Raw genomic sequence first — 16,928 nt, forward strand, 5'->3', positions numbered from 1 at the left:
CCTTTAAATTGAGCATCTCGGAGACTCCTTTAGAAGGGATGGAACTTGTTCTCTCAGGCCAGGAGGGATTCGATTTTGCCTTGTTAGTGGACCTCTTCTCGTCTTAATCCAAGGGGCTTCCAAAGTGTTATGCAGAGGGATGGGATTTTTTTGGCATCTTGGTTTTGGCAATGCAGGATTGGCATCATGGATTTGGGAATATTATTTAACTGACCAAGCTTAATTCTGGACTTATTAAAGCACTGTTGTCACTGGACGAGGTAAAGGGGAAATCCATAAAAGATGAGGAAGGGAAGCTGTCATTATCATAACCTCAGGAACAGAGAGCCGTAACGTGTAAAATTTAGTGGTAAAGTCCAGTGGGGGATTGGCCATTTTTATTTAAAAGAATGTGCCCATGAATTGAAAGGAGAGGTGTAAAAATTAAGAGCATTTTTAATTTTAAAAATTCTCCTTAGAATGTTTAGGAAAGAAGACTAATATACTCATTACTGATGGGATTATAAATTGGTGCTAAATTCCCGTGAGAATGTCCCAAAGCCTTGAAAAGTATGTAGACCCTTTCTTGCAACAATTAATATAATTATAGTACTATAATTAGAAATGTACACAAAGTTAATGGTTTATGCTCATATAGCATATATTAACATTTATTAAGTGTTATATATTATACTGACCATAAATGATCTAATTTTTAATAAAATGGAATGGGATAAATAGATTACAACACATCTAGAAATAAAAATGCTATATGGTCACCAATCATTATGATGTACAGATACTCAAGATATATTGCTAAGTGAAAAAAAGCAGAAAAGCAGACTACAAAAGAGTCATAACATTTTAGGTATATTTTATACATGCACGTGCAAACACTAGAATCAAATATACCAAAACACTAAAGTGGTTATCTTGGGTTGTGGGTAAGAGCCAAAACTCTTTCCTCGCTCCTCCATCCCTCCCTCCCCTCTCTTCCTTTCTTCCTTCTCTTTCTTCTTTTTCCCTCCTCTTCCTTCTTCTTTGTGTGTTTTTTTTTGTTTTCCAAGTGTTATTGATTTTGCTACTTTTATAATTTGAACAAAAACACAGTTTTATTTTTAATCTCATTTCATAAAAGTTTGCTATACGGATTTTTCCCTAGGGGATTTAACTGGAAAAAGGAAGTGAAACTGTTGCATTCCTCTCTCTTTCAATCGATGCTCTTTTCTTCCATGATTCAAGTTTTTTGCTTCTGCAAGAGAAGAGGGAAGAACCTAGGAAAGGAAGGCTCAAGATCCCTCTGAGTCTTTCAAATGTAGGTGAAGAAAAACATTCCATGCTGTTCACGCCTCTTCAGTATTGAATTTGGGGGAGAATTAAATGACTTCTATTTCTGTTAACTTGTTTTGGTAGTTGAAGGACTGTTTGGTACGTAAATAAGTCAAATATTTGCTGTATAATTATTTCATGGTGTTTAAATGTTATGTAGTTCTTCTCCACAACAGTTAAGAAGAAATTAGCTTCACCTTCAATATGCAAAGTTAAATTGTTGAGTAGTTTTTCTGATATCTCACAACATCTTTCTAGGAAGTTAGTACAACAAGGCCCTTTAGTCATCTAATTTCTGAATAAAACAATCTCAAAGGAACCAGTAACAAGCCACATTTAAAGGCCAGGAGAAGAAAGGTGCTGATGGAAAAAATAATGGTCAGGAAACGACCAAAAGCAGTTGACTACATCAATTTTCAAACTGACAAAGTCTCCTGATACAGAAATCAGGGTTTAAGGGAAGGTGCACAATTCACTGAAGATTGAGAAATTTTGAAAGTTGAAGCTGGTGGTGGCAGAATGTCAGTGCTAGTGCTTGTGCGGGTTTGAACCTGTTGTGGACCCCAGAAAAGCCATGTTCCTTAATTCCAATTCAATATTTCTGGGTGGGATCTTTTTTATTGTTTCTATGGAGATGTGACCCACCCAATTGTGGGTGGTGACTTTTGATTCTGTGGTTTCCATGGAGATGTGTCTCCACCCATTCAAGGTGGTGTTGCTTACTTGAGACCTTTAAGAAGGGACCATTTTGGTAAAAGCTTTAGTGCCACAGAGCTCACACAGCCAGTGACCTTTGGAAACACAGAAGAAAAACGCCCCCGTGCAAGCCTTGTGAAATGAGGAGAGAAAGCTATCAGCCATCACCCTCTGCTTTTCCAGCAGACAGAGGTGTTCTGGACCCATCAGACTTTCTTAAATCAAGGTATCTTTCTCTGGATGCCTTAGTTTGGACATCTTCACGGCCTTAGAACTGTGAACTTGCAACTTAATTCCCCTTTTTAAGAGCCATTCTGTTTCTGGTATATTGCATTCTGGCAGCTTTTACAAACTAAAACAGTGCTGGTATTGTATTAACAACCGGATATAGCCCAAGGTGGAAAGATACTTACTTTGAGTCGTAAGTAGATAGTTGTAATTTTTGCTACAGTAACTATATTTTCAGCCAACACTTTTGAAAAAAAATGTATCCTATCAGTTCAATCATATTGGGTGCTTCATGCATTCAGGGGAATGTGATGGTACAAACATCATTTTAACTCTGTATTTGAACTCTCAATTCCATGACTGGTCTGTGATTGAAGGCCAACTGTGCTGGGCTCAGGTTCAGGCAAGGCTGGGTCTGTGTGGGGCGTGGAGAAGCAGCATGCCATGGTGCTATTTTGACAAAGGTCAGAGGAATCCATGGGGTGTGTGTGCTGAGGGGAAGTGTCATGGCCAGGAGTAGAGCTGCTGTGAAAGCAGCTGAGCTGCGGGCAGCATCCAGGAGTCCCCGCAGTGACTACTATCTGGTTTAGTGTCAAGGAAAGGCACTGCCAGCGAGCTGAAAACCTGACGGGACAAGGAACAAAATGGCAGACACTGCAAGAACTCAAATTCTGGGGACACAGATGAGAAATGTGTGTAGGTATCGGTGGAGGAGGCGTCCACACTATGGGGGTAACTTGGGCAGCTTGAAATTCCTAGACTCTGTGGGGAATATACTATTTTTGTATCTATTATTGTTATCCTGGTCTTCCTCTCAGAGGCTGTTGCCTTTCTCTCTAACACAGATTACTTTTATATCCCTTTGAAAGAGGAGGAAGGTAGGCATCAGGTGGTGTACACAGAAGGCACACAGGCAGGTGAGCGTCTTCTCTCCGCCTTTAACGATGAACTCTAGAGGCATCGCTTGGAAAAACCCAGCACATACCAGGAAACCATGTGACCAAGATGAAAAAATCCCTGAAATCGCATTTAACCTTCCAAATACGATTTTCCCATTCTTGGGTCAGATCAATGCACAGAGTGGTATTTAAACCGGTGGACTGGATTCAGCCCTTTCGGTTGCAACTGAGAATCGATACATATGATGGAAATGTTCTTTAGTGTACATTGCTTTTTTAGTACTGCATGATTAGTCACCTTTCTAGCATTTGCACCTGATTTGGAAAACATTTTAAAACAACCTAATAACAACTTCAAGATTAAAAAAAAAAATTCTCCACACTTCACAGCTCCTATTACATGAACGTGCAAATTGAATTCCCTCTCAAGATGAAAAAACAAGGTCTAGCTTCCCCAAAATGTTTTCATTGGCTTTAGGGAACGAAAACACACCAGCGTCTGGGTGACTAATACTTCCTGTAAAATAAAGATAGATCAACACATAATTATGTTCTGGCTCAAATATAATTGTTGTCTTGGAAACAGTTTTGGAGATGAATATGGTTCTGCTAATGAAACTCCCCATGATTCCCACCAATGAACCAATTAATTGAGCAGGCCACACCATCTTGCTACTTGTGCTAACCATTTTGGACTATTTAAAGGATTTTAGGATTTAAAACGCTTTTTAAATTTCCTGAGAGAACACTGAAGGGATAAATCTTAACTCGCTTCTTTCATGGCACTTGCAAGGACTCCAGTTAGAGGTGTAGGTGCATTCTCTGTGGGTTTCAGAGGTAACCCATTCTTCTGCATTTTTTGTGGGTTTCCACCCACCGGGTAGAAAACGGAGTTTGCACAGCATTTTGAACTAACGAAGCCCAGCATGATTTCTCTGAACTTCCTTTTGGAGGACTGAAAATTGAACGGATCCCAGAGAAACCAAACGCAAAACGTCCGAAGCAGCCAGCGTCCCCCAGCACCGGCTCCGAAGGCTGCACAGTTTAGTAGGAAGTGCTCCCCGAGAGCTCGCCCACAGGGCAGCCTGCCCCTTCCCCAGGGTTTTGTGGAGGCCCAGCGTGAACTCCCGGCGTGAGAGCGCGGCTGAGCCCTCAGCTCCCGGGCACTCGGGTGTGCGTGCCTGGGTGTGCGCGCGCGCGGGGCCTGTGCGCGTGTGTACGTGTGGGGAGGTGTGCGCCAAGGGGGTGGGGAGCGGGGCGGCGAAGCGGGCGCTAGGTGCAGCGCGAGGGGAGGGAGGCGGCCCGCTCCGACCTCTCCCCACCCGGCCGCCGCTCGCTCCCGCGCGGGCTGCACCTCCCCGGGCGCGCCGCGCCGGCGCCTCAGGCCCCTCGCCCCGCGGACCACCGCCCTCCGGCCGCCCCTCGCGCGCGGCCCGCCTCCCGGAGCGGCGATGGCGGGGGACTGACGGCCGCCTACCCCGGGACCCCTCCGCCCCGCCCGGGGCTCGCGGGGGCCACGGCGCCGCCGGGACCTGCATGCGGGGCGGGCGCGGCCGGACCGAGCGGCCCTCGGCGCCCCCGAGGCGGTGCCGGGCCACGCCGGAGGACCAGGAGAAAGAGGCGGCGGCGGAGCGGGCCGGGCCGGGCTCCCCGCGCGCCGCGGCCCCGGAGCACGGGCTCCCCGGAGGAGGGACCCGGAAGCAAAAGCGGAGCCGCGAGTCGAGCCCTGCCGCTGCCCCCGCTGCCCGCCGGCGCCGGGTGGGGGTCCCGGCGGCTGGATGGGCAGCGGCGGCGCGGGCCGCGGGCGGCGATGGGCGAGGAGCAGAGCACGGTGAGCGGCGGCGGTGGCCCCGCGGGCCACCCCGAGCCCCCGCGGCCCTGGAGGGACAGCGCTGGGGCGTCCGGGCCACGCGTCGCCTCGGCCGAGCCTGGCGGCGGCGGCGGCGAAAACGCCTCGGACTGCGCGGACCCGAGCGCGCCGGAGCCCGCGAGGAACCGGGGGACCCCGGGCTGGAGGAAGAGCGCAGCGGGCCAGCCCGCGGGATTGGCACTGCCCGGGCCCCTCAACCCCCACACTCTGCAACAGCGACTGGAGGAGGAGGCCGAGGAGGAGGTGGAGGAAGAGGAGGCCGGGGGCAGAAGAGCGGGTAGGCATGAGGGGCAGGAGGCGACCCCCGGCGCCGAGCCGGAGCGCAGGAGCCGCGCGGGGCCCGGCGACGGGCCGGTCCTAGATGTGCGGGGCCAGCGGCGCCCGCCGGCCGCCGAGAGACACGTCTTCTGCTCGGTGTACTGCGTGGAGAACGACCGGCCCGAGGCCCCCGCCGTCGAGCAGCTCTCGCTGCCCGCGTCGCCCCCTCGGGCTTCCCCGCTGCCGGGCCCTCTCAGCCCCGCGTCCTCCTTTCCTGGCCCGCGACTGCCCCTCCCGGCCGACCCCCTCGCCCACGACGGCGGCAGCATCGAGCTGGAGTTCTACCTGGCGCCCGAGCCCTTCTCCGTGCCCAGCCTGCTGGGAGCTCCACCCTACTCCGGCCTGGGCGGGGTGGGGGATCCCCATGCGCCTCTCATGGTGCTCATGTGCCGGGTGTGCCTGGAAGACAAACCCATCAAGCCCTTGCCCTGCTGCAAGAAGGCCGTGTGTGAGGAGTGCCTCAAGGTCTACCTGAGCTCCCAGGTAACGTCCCCCCCTACCCCGGACCCCCTTCCGTTCCCCGTCTCCATCCCCAGTCTCCGGCCAGGAAGGCCCCCACCCCCACCCCCGCCCGCCTGGCGCTCGCCCCAGGAAGAGTGATGAGAGCTCCCTTCCTGAGCATGCCACCGGTTCCTCACATCCCCCTTGTTATTGTGATGTTATTATTTGCGTGTTTTGTCTTCACTGGTTTACGAGGCTGGAGTGTAACTTCTGCTCCGGACTTCAGGCTTTGCTTGGCAGCCCTGGAAGGAACAGGGTTATTTCTTTTACTAGAGTGCAAGCAAGAGCTTGCTCAAAGGGGTGGGCAGTGAGTGTGCCTCACTGGGTGTGGCATCCCAGAGGCTGACAAATAGTGGGCAGAAAATAAATGTTTACTGAGTCGGTGAAGGGAAGGGTTGGAATTGATATTCAGGGCCACGATACTTGAATGTGTAATTTTGCTCCATTTATATATCCCAGCACAGTGCAAATTTTCTTTTCTTTCTTTTTTTTTTTTTAAAATTGATTCCTTGGCCTTTGGCCCACTTTTCAGTTTTCTTTTTCCACGGTATAATTGAAGTCCTTTTTTTTCCCCCACTAAAAGTTGTAAACCAGCAAGGTCCTTTATTTCTTGAGGAAGGAAAGAAAACAGTATGAGCAAAACAAAGCAAAGCCTGACTAAAAGGTTTGACGAAACAGACTCTGGTGCAGCTTTCTTACTCAGCCCCTTATTTGAAAGTTTTGTTCAGTTTTTTTTTTCTTGGAAAGCTTCAGAGTACAATAGACCAGGCTTCTCTGATGAAGAATGCATTCCTTCAGCAGTTTTCAATCTGTTTTGTTTCTGCCAGTGTTTTGCACACTCGGTAATGCCCTTTGATCCTTGTCTGATTGCCCTATGCCTATCCATCTTTCAAAACCTTGTCTGTTGAGGTGCCAGCTCTTCTGCAAAGCCTTGCCTCACCCTCCAGGCCGCTGCTTAGATGCTTTCAAAATACTTACCTATTTTGCATGCACTGAGGTTGTTCCTTACATGCCTGTTGGTCTTGCTGGACTGGGTGGACTACGTCTTAGGGACCCTGTGTCTGGTACTTCACATGGGCTCCCTTTCATGTAGTAGGTGTCACATACCATTGGCCTAGGTTATTGAACGTTTTGTGACTAATCCACGCCTGGATCCGGACTGAAGCATATACTGTGCCCAAAGAGAAACGCAAAGAGAAACTTAGACAGAGTGGGATGTTACACAAACAGTAATGTGGCCAAGATACTTGAGATTATCCAAACGCCTGGGAGAGACTGTGATGCCTCTTCCATGCTTTGTCCACAAACAGATACTTAAAACCAGAGGAATGTCTGCTGCTCATGCTGGCAGTTTCTGTGACATCATCATCAGACAAATATTTATTGGTGTCATCCATGCGCAGAGGGTGGGATTCAGATGTTAGCAACCCATGGGCCCTGCTCCAAGAAAGTCACTGTGCTGCCAGCTGTGTGGGTGGGAACAAGGTAGCATATGGTGAGCTGTATACAGTAGCCATGCCAGGAAGCACCTAATGTGAAATGCTGGGTACAAGGCAGGGGGGCTTAGACCTTCAGGGCAGATAGTTGCTGTGGTTTGGAATGCTCTGCCTTACATTTTGCTCTTTCCCAGCAGATTTTTTTATGGCTGTAGATTTGTTGAGTAAGTCAGTGTTCTGGCCTCTAATGGAGAAGAGAGGGAATGGGGTAGGGATGGGTGGAAAAGTGAGCCTTCCACAAGCATGCATACTCCTCCGAAGCGACTTCATATCTGAAGCTTGTCTGCGGTGTTCACATGTGTATGTGTGTGGCTGACCCTCCTCCAAAGCATTTGACAGAACTTTCAGTTAAGCTGAGCCACACGTGCCAGGCATGCTCTCTCGCATTGGCTGTTCCCTCTGCCTGGTATATCACCCTTAATGTTTCCTTCTTTGCTCCCTCCCCTGCTGCAGGTCTGTATCCACACATCAGCCCTGTGGCCTTCCCCACCGCCCATTTGGAAGTTGAGCCTCCTCTCGCCCCGCACCCCTGTCTCCTCTCCTGTGGCTAGTTTTCTCCATAGCACTAACATGCTCTCACTTACATTCAGTAAGTTCCAAGAAGACAAGCGTTTTCATGTGACTTGCTTACTGCTGTATCTTGAGCACCCAGCACATTGTCTGGATGTAGCAGATGCTCAATTAATATTTATTTACTTTATGAAAAAGCAAGCAACAGAGAGAGAATGGGCTTGCCCCAGAAACCCAGGCTAGTGACTGGTGTTCTGCTTGGACACTAAATCCCACTCTGAGCGTCTTAATGTAGAAGACAGAAAACAAAGGCTTAAAGCAGACAAACAAGAATAGGTATACTAAGTTTATTAAACTTTAAGTGGTTGTAGACAAATTTTTACCCATATATAGTTACAGCAGTATAAAAACATTGCTTACTGTGGCAAAATGCTTATTTCTGTGGATAAAGTATCCTTAAAAATGAACTGTTTAAAAGCCAGACATTTCACAGCCACTTCAGTTTTCTTAAAGAGCCTAACTCTTTGTTCTATTTGAAAGAAAGTTTATATGTACAAATATATATATGCGTATACATACACATATACATATAGATGTGTGTATGTATATATTTTCTTTCTACCTTTATTAAAATACAGAAAACTTTGAGTTTTTAAAACATTTATTCACATTGTAAAGGCACATTTCATTTAAGAAAACTGACATTTTTTCAGTTGTATAAAAATATAGGCGTATGGTTGTTATATTTCTGATCTGTTAATTCTAAGGTCCTTTCCATACAAAGGGTCTGTGTTCCCGTGCCACTTTCCTCTCTGTGCCTCAGTTTCCTCATCAATAAATAATACTTACAGATGATAATCTGGAATAACCCACCGTTTCTAAAGCAAGACCAAATTAAATTGCATGGTTGTTTTGCTGCCATACTGAACCAAGTCAAAAGGGCCCAGTGAGTGCTTTCTTTCTGTTCCTATAAGTTTCTTAGGGTTGACAGAAGGAAATCTGTCAAGCCTGAGCTTATAGGTCTCAAGATTTTTTTAAAATAAAATGATATACTTGAAATAAGGTGTTATTAGTGAGTTTTTTTTTCTTACCGTTTTTAAATTTCAGTTTGTGCCAGATACTTGGTGCATTATTTAACATTGTTTAAGAAAATAGATCAGAGTCCCTTAAACATTTATGCAGACTTTAAAAATGAGCTGGAATATTGCCTGATTAAACTGACATTGACCTAAAAGGAGGTGCTGAGTCCTTTGAAAGAAGGTATGAATGTGGACTTTCAGATAAGTCTACTTCCATTGGTGATAATGTGTGGCAAAGGCGCTAGGTGTTGTCAGTATTTCATTATAGACATGGCAGATGAGGCAGTGTTTTAATATCTCCATACTGTAGTTTAAAATAAGTTATTTTATTTTGAAAAACAATAGTTACGTTATCATGGGTCTGGGGCCCCTTCTTAGTGGATCGATTTTCTGGTGTACTGGGGATGAACCGTCTGGTTTCTGATTGCCATGGCGAAGGGTTAAAAATGGTGGGTGATGAATCCTTGGTACCCAGCAGCTGTTGACTTAGAGGTAATAGAGCACAGGACAGATCTTGCAAGTTACATTGGTTCATATAGCCTGGGTACATAGTTCCTTGGTATATAAACCGTAGATGTGAATTTTTCAGTGACCTTTGTGTGCATGGACGGCTGTGGCCGAAGCATGCAGCCCCAGGGAAGTCTGCAGTCCCTCCACGTCACTGAGCCTTCCTAAGTATTGACATTAGCTGGTTTGGCCTTTACCACATTTTCCTAGGAAGAAAGACGATCTGTTGTTGTCCTTGATTCACAGCGTGATATTGCACTCACTTCAAAAAATACCCACAGATATTTTCCCTTAACGATTTTCGTTTTTGGCAGATAAGTCTGTTATAAATATGAAGCGTTAGTAATCTCTAGTTTAGATAAAGGTGGGGAGGATTGGGCATGCTAAAGGGCTTTCTCAAGGTGGCAGCTGTTATGTCTTTCACCACTAAGCTTCCTTAAAAGTACTCTGCATGGGCAGATGCCCGTGAGCGGGACCGCACACACCTGCCAGATGGATATTAATAGAGACAGGCAGCACTCTTCTTGTCCAGATTGTGAACAAACAGCTGCTAGATGGTAATGTCTTAAAATGACTGTCTACTGGAGTCACCCTAGAATCAGTGACCTAGGGGTGAAATATTTATATCCCATTATTAATCTCTGGGTCCTCCAGACATTCAAGGGTGAAAATGTAACATAAAAATGTTCCCATTAAACCTCAGGCAACCTAAATGTGTTTAGAAATGATGGCATTCAGTGTGGAGTTTGAGCACCCTTGTCTTCACACAGGTGAGCTTACAGATCCTATCATGCCAGGTGTGATTTTGGTACTTCGGAAAATGTATAGAGTAATTTGAAACTGAAATCTGTTTTGAAGTCACTCAGATTTGCGATGTGAGAATTAATGCATGTGCATGTTTATTCTCTTATGCATCATATGTATGCACACACGTACATCTAGATTCGTATGTGGGTGTGTATATATGTGTATGTATCTGTGTGTGTGTGTATAATTCGGGTGTATGTGCAGTAACATTTGCTTTCACTTCTGAGTTCATGCCCTTATTTTCATCTTCTGTTTCTGCTTCATTTCCCATTTTCATAATTTCTTTCTTTTTCTCTTCCCCTTCTCCTAATCATTACTGCCTTGGAGAACTGACGTGTCATTTTACCTGGAATATGCTCTCTGCAGAGCAGTCCCCTCTTGAGGCCTGAGGCCGCGGCCAGCAGGGGCTGGTCCGGGTGCTGCCCTCCCTTCCCGCCCAGCTGGCGGGCACTGAGGCTGTGGACGAGCGCTGCACTACGCCCCACTGCCCAGAGCAGCTCTGGGGACGTCTGGAGTATGGGGGGCACCAGGTAAAATACATGCACATACAGTCTCTAGAGTGGTGGCTTCCCCCACTAGAGCACAGCTCAGCTTTTATACGTAAGGATCTTCCTTACTCCTCATATGACAGACCACAAAAAAAAGAGAGCAGAGGAATGTGAACTCTGAGCTGTTTATCAGGAATTGTGATGGACAGTGTAGACAGTGTAGACTAACTGGGTGGTAGTTTCTTATAATTAACTTATTCATCTATTAGTGAGTCCTTTGTGTACTTAACAAACATCTGTTGAGTACCTGTATGCCAACCACCAGGAAAGCACTGGTGACAGCTATAAATGCCCTCATGGAACCGTCTCAGAGCCTGGTCATCAGTATTTTTTTTCTAGCTTTATCTGGTGGTGGGAAATATGCTTTTGTTTAAGTTGTAAGATAGCTGTAGGTCTGTTTCTCTTTTCTGCTTTTTCTCTGGGAGGTGTTTCTCTGACACAGGCAGAGCCTGTGTCAGAGAAACAAGCACATTATAATTCCTCATATTATCTTTAATCCAAAACAATACGTCTGTTCATTACTTCTTTTAAAAAATGTTTAGTTGGACACATACAATGTGAAATTTTATATTTTAACTACTTACATGTATACAATCCAGTGATTAATTATATTTGCAATATTTGCTACCATTGCCATCACCTATTATCAAAACTTTTTTAGCACCCCAAACAGAAGCTGTGTAGCTCTTAAGCCATAATTCCCCATTTCCCCCACCATTCTGCTCCCAGTAGCCAGTAATTTACTTTCTGTCTCTTATGAATTTCCTTATTCTAGCTATAATATATAAGTGAAATCATAAATATTTCCCTCTTATGTCTGGCTTATTTTAATCAACATGATGTCCTCAAGATTTATCCATGGCATAGCCTGTATCAAAATTTCATTCCTTCTTATAGTGGAATAATATTTCGTTGTATGTATACACTGTGTTTTGTTTGTCCATTCATCTGCTGATGGGCATTTGGGTTGTTTCCGCATTTTGGCCATTGTGAGTAATGCTGCCTTGAACACTGGTGATCGGATGTCAGGGTCCTGCTTCCAGTTCTTTTGGGTATAGACCTGGAAGTAGAATTGATGGTCATATGGTAATTCTGTGTTTAAATTTATGAGGACCTGTCAGATTTATATTCAATACCACTTTACATTCAAACAGCTATGCTTGAGTGTTTCACTTTCTCCTCATCTTTGCCAACATTTTTTTGCATTTTTAAAAATAATAGCCATCTTAATGGTTGTGAAGTGGTATCTCATTGTGGTTTTTATTTGCATTTCACTAATGACTAATGAGGTTGAACATCCTTGTACATGCTTATTGGACAATGTCTATTCCAAGTCCTTTGCCCATTTTAATATTGGGTTGTCTCTCTTTTTTGTTGTTGCATTCTGGGGGATTTCTTCTAAAAAAAAAATATATATATATGAATATATATATTCATATATATATAATATATATGTATAAATGAATATTAAAACCTTATCAGATATATAGTTTTTAAATACTTGTTCCCATTCTGGAGGTTTTCTTTTCACTTTCTTGATAATGTCTTTTGATGTACAAAAGTTTTACATTTTGATGAAGTCCGGTAGATCTGTTTTTATCTTTAGTTGCTTGTGCTTGTGGTATCTAAGAATCCATTCCCTAACACAAGGTCCTGGAGATTCTTCCTTGTTTTCTTCTAAAAGTTTTATGATTTGAGCTCTTATATTTAGGCTTTTGATGTGTTCTAGTTAATTTTTGTATATGGTGTGAGGTAAGGGTCCAATTTCATTCTCCTGCATATGGATATCCAGTTTTCCAGAACCATTAACATTGCTGATTTCTTAATCCTTGAATTTCTCAGAGTTTTTAATTGTTGGAAATAGAATATTAATAATAAGTACCTTGTTCCTTTACAAATATTCATTACCTTTACTTAAATGAAAGTGTAATTTTTTTCTAAGTTTGTTTTGGATAGTTCATGACAATATGGGAAACTTTAAAGTTATAATACATTTTTAAAAATTGTTTATTGTTCATATTCACTGTCAGAAGAGTTTTATATGATAAATTGAATGCACCTTCCCAAATTAAGTTCGGTAAAAATAACTCATCAGTGTCTGTAGGAGAATAATTCCCAATATAAGTCATTCTTTTTCAACCTTATCAGTACCATTTACCCATGAATTTTGAGATAACAATCCTTGAATTATTGTTTTTACAATTAATTAGAACAACCATTTATTGAATGTGTAAAATGTTGTAAGCATTTTTATACATATGTAATTTTAAAATTTTAATTCATTTAATATTAAAAACCTACTATCTGCCAGGTACTGCTGTAAATGTTGAAGATACAGGGAATTCAAATACATAAATCCTCTGGCCTCATGGAGCTTCTATAGTACAAAAGAGAATGTGTGGGAGAAGGCAGATTGTAAATTATTTAGTATATTAGGATGTAATAAAAGCTATGGAGAAAGAGAAAGAAGGAAGGGTAATAACAGATACTAAGGAGGAGGTTTTATAGTTTTTGGTGGTTGCGTTGTCATGGAGGGTTAGTTTTACAAGGTGACTTTTGAGTAGAGAACTTCATGGTGGCAGTGAGGGGACAATCCATGAGGTTATCTGGGGGACTAGCAGGGGTAAAATTTGGGAGGCTTGGACGTGCTGGGAGTGTTCCAGGAAGGGCAAGGAGACCTGTATGGCCGAAACATAGAGAATGAGGTGGGGAGTGGTAAGTAGAGGACAACCAAGTTGAAACAGGAAGAGTGGGGAAATCTGGTCATCTGGGGCTCTGAGTTCCATGACGACTTTGATCGTCTCTGAGTGAAATGGGAAACTATAAGGAGGTATTAGAGTAGTAACCAAATATGATTAACCTTTAGAAGACAATATTTGCCTTTTTTTGAGGAGAAAATACTATAGGATTCAGTAGTGGAGGTAACGATCAGTTAGGAGACTATAGTTTAATTATCCTGATTAGAGAAAGTATAGTTTAAACTAGAGTGATCAAGGCAAATATGATTTGAAGTGCCTGAGTTTCAAATTACTGGAAGATATTGTGCATAACTTGAATATATTGTGACGATAGAGCCAACAGAATTTGCATGTGGGATAAAAGATACAGAGTCAAGCATGACTCAGGGGTTGAGCTCATGTATTATAAAAATGGTGTTGCTATTTAATGAGATGAGGAATACTGTAGGAGTAAGTTTAGAGCAAATCAGGCATGTGTGTTTAGTTTGAAATGCCATTTAGATTTTCATGAAGTTAAGAAAGCAGTTGTAGTCTGACATTCAGAAGAGAGATTGAGAAGAAAATAGAAAATTGGAGGTTGTTGGTATATAAATGGTATTTAAAGCCACAGACTGGATGAGGTCATCTGGGGACAGACAGTAGAGAGAGAGAAGCAGAGTTGAGGACTGAGTCTGGGCATGCTAGTGTTTGGAAATAAGGAGTCGGACACATAGGAAGGAACCAGCAAGGGTTCTGAAATGGAGTGGGCCAGTTCTAAAAGAGACTCTGCTCTCTTCTTTTTTCCCTTCTCCCCTCACCCTAGCTTTCTTTTCTCTACCCAGTATTCTTCTCCTGGTTAATTTCTCCACGTTCTTCAGATATCAGCCTTCCTTAAGCCTCCTGACTCAGTCAGTTCTGCCATTCAGACTCTTAAGCTGCTCTTTCCTCTGCCATTCATTGCACTATCCCCTTTGGTAATTATAGCTTTATGTGATGATTTGATGTTTGATTAGTTATCTACCCCTTCTCAAATATTCTTTGATCCATTTTTACTCCTAGCACTTTGCTCAGAGCCCAGAACAGAGTAGGTGCCCACTGCATATTTGTTGAAAGAGTGAGTAAATGATTAAAAATAAATTCTGCTATATTTGGTAGAAAAAAAGTAAAGTAAATATATAAATCTGAAATATTGGTATTTTATTCCATACTATATTTAGATTTTGAATGCAGCGGAAAGCTCTGGCCTGGGATGTATCCTACCTAGCATTCGACCTATCACTGGTTTCATTGTTAATCTGAATCTGAATACCTCTTCTGGTTACTGCTTAACAAATTCCTCCAGTATCTCGTAGCTCAATACAACTTTTTTATTTTGATGATGATATTGTAGGTTGGGAATTTGGAAAAGGCTCAGCTGGTCGGCTCATACTTGGGGTTTCTGACCTGATTGTAGTGGTCGTACTCAGATGTCAGCTAACTCAGTTGTCTGGCAGCTGGTGCAGGCTAGGGGTGGGGAGCTCGTCTGTGGCTGTTGGCCTGAGTATGGACAGGTGGTGTTGCCGGCATGACTGTGGGATGTCCTGCATGGAACCTGGCTTTCCCCAGAGCCCACGTCGCAAGGGAACCAGGCAGGAGCTTTATGACCTTTTCTGTCCCAGCTTTGGAGGTAACTCACCATCACTCCCACTGCATTTTATTGGGCAAAGCAGTCACAAACCTGCCCATATAATTTAAGGAGATGGGCATGGACTCCAGTTTTGTGTGTGTGTGTGTGTGTGTGCACATCTCAAAGATTCTGGGCCATATTTTAAAACTACCATACTACTTCAGCCCCAAATTAGGAATGCAGTGAATTTCAGTAGAAAAGCCTTTGAACCTGAATTTTAATCTGTTTTTAAAAATTATTTCATGTCATGTCAGTCATTTAATTAAGTATTTCTGAAGTATGCCATTATATTGGTTAATATACTTTGGTGTTTTGTTTCTTTTTTGTTTTAGCCCTGAATAATATAATAATAAAGACTCAGTTTTAAGCAAAACATATGTAAAATCTGATCTCTTTTAAATGAAATATTTTAAATAATTCCAGTGTAACCAAAATATCTCAAGGTCAGGGTCAACTTCTAATCATTCTGATTATTAACACTACTTAAAATTATTCTGTATAATATAATTTACTTTTCATTATATCAAAATTTTAGCTTCCCTCGTGGTTAAAAACCTAAGAATAGGTTTTCTTAATTTTTTTGAGAAGCCTAAGAATATTTTTCTGAATAGAGAGTTGATAAAACTTAATCTTTTGTAGTGCAGGCATATTCTGTAATAAATATATTATACCTCATAATATCTCAAAATTAGCCACCCTAGCAAGTTTAAGTTGATTTTCTGTTAGATTTCTGTTGTTTATGGTGTTCTAGTTTGTTTGGGAGATTAATTGTTTGATTCGTGTCTTCTGGAATAAGTAGCCATTTAAATGTCAAGGAGTGTGGGTGTGTGTGTGCACGTGTGTATGTGTGTGTAATTCAGAAGTCTCTTCCTGGTTGAGGATCTGCGTCTCCTGAAACAGAGGAGTATATTGCTTGTATCATGTACCTTTTTATTTTCCTTTCTCCTGGCTCAGGTAACTAGAAGCTGGGCTTATTCTTTCATGTGAATAATCCCTTTAAAAATCTTTCTAAGCTATTTGCCTCAATAATATTCCCTACTGTAAGATTCAGAGGCTAATTATAGGCTAACTAGCAAATTACTTCCCTTTCTGTGGTATCGACTCTTTGTGGTGTCGACTCTTGCCTTATTTGCTCATGTGATTATTGGCCATATTCCGTGTTCGTGAAGTTAGCACCGAGTTGTATGTGGCTAGTTACATCACCACAGCCTCTTCCTCTGCTTGCTTCATGATTTGAAACAGCAGATAAAATAAAATAATTGCCCTAATAGTTCACCAGTGTTTTGCTTTCTTTAATGGTGCCATTTTTCCCTAATGTGTACGGTTTAATTTGTTATTGGGTGGGTAAGGAGAGCTGTTGGGTAAAATCAGAAGTGACTTGGATATGGCTAGAAGGTAGTGTGTGTGCCTTTGTGTAGGGAGATCTCATCTCCTGGGGAAGTGGACTGTTTTGCTCGGTTCTGTTGAGGTCAGAGGCTTTTCATTCTCCTGCTAGGGAGGCCTCAGTGGAAAATGGTAGGTGTAATCTGAGTTCTCAGTTTTCCTGCTTTTCATAATTTTCCTGTTAACATCAGTGTTGGGTTTTTTGGTTACCATTTTTCCTCCTCAAGATTGTTCACGAAAGAAACTGTTTGAGAATAACAGACTCAAACATAAAAAAGGGATTGTTCTGTGTGGCTGTATGAGTTGCTGCTTCATATTTATATATATATTATATGTCAAGGTCTCGTGATTATTTGTGTGTTACAGGAGGATCTTGTTTTTTTTTTTTTTAAAGG

General features: G+C 43.2%; 1 protein-coding gene across 1 annotated transcript in view; it reads left to right on the forward strand.

Annotated features, from left to right (window-relative positions):
- The first annotated feature begins 4,941 nt into the window (after window positions 1–4,941).
- The window catches only part of RNF217 (ring finger protein 217), a 142,459-nt gene continuing 130,472 nt past the window's right edge, over window positions 4,942–16,928 (forward strand). Inside the window, exon 1 of the mRNA XM_077162806.1 lies at window positions 4,942–5,802. Coding sequence (XP_077018921.1) covers window positions 4,942–5,802 — 861 coding nt within the window. The remainder of the gene's footprint in view (window positions 5,803–16,928) is intronic.

The sequence above is a fragment of the Tamandua tetradactyla genome, chromosome 5, assembly GCF_023851605.1.
Source record: "Tamandua tetradactyla isolate mTamTet1 chromosome 5, mTamTet1.pri, whole genome shotgun sequence".
Classification (NCBI taxonomy): domain Eukaryota; kingdom Metazoa; phylum Chordata; class Mammalia; order Pilosa; family Myrmecophagidae; genus Tamandua; species Tamandua tetradactyla.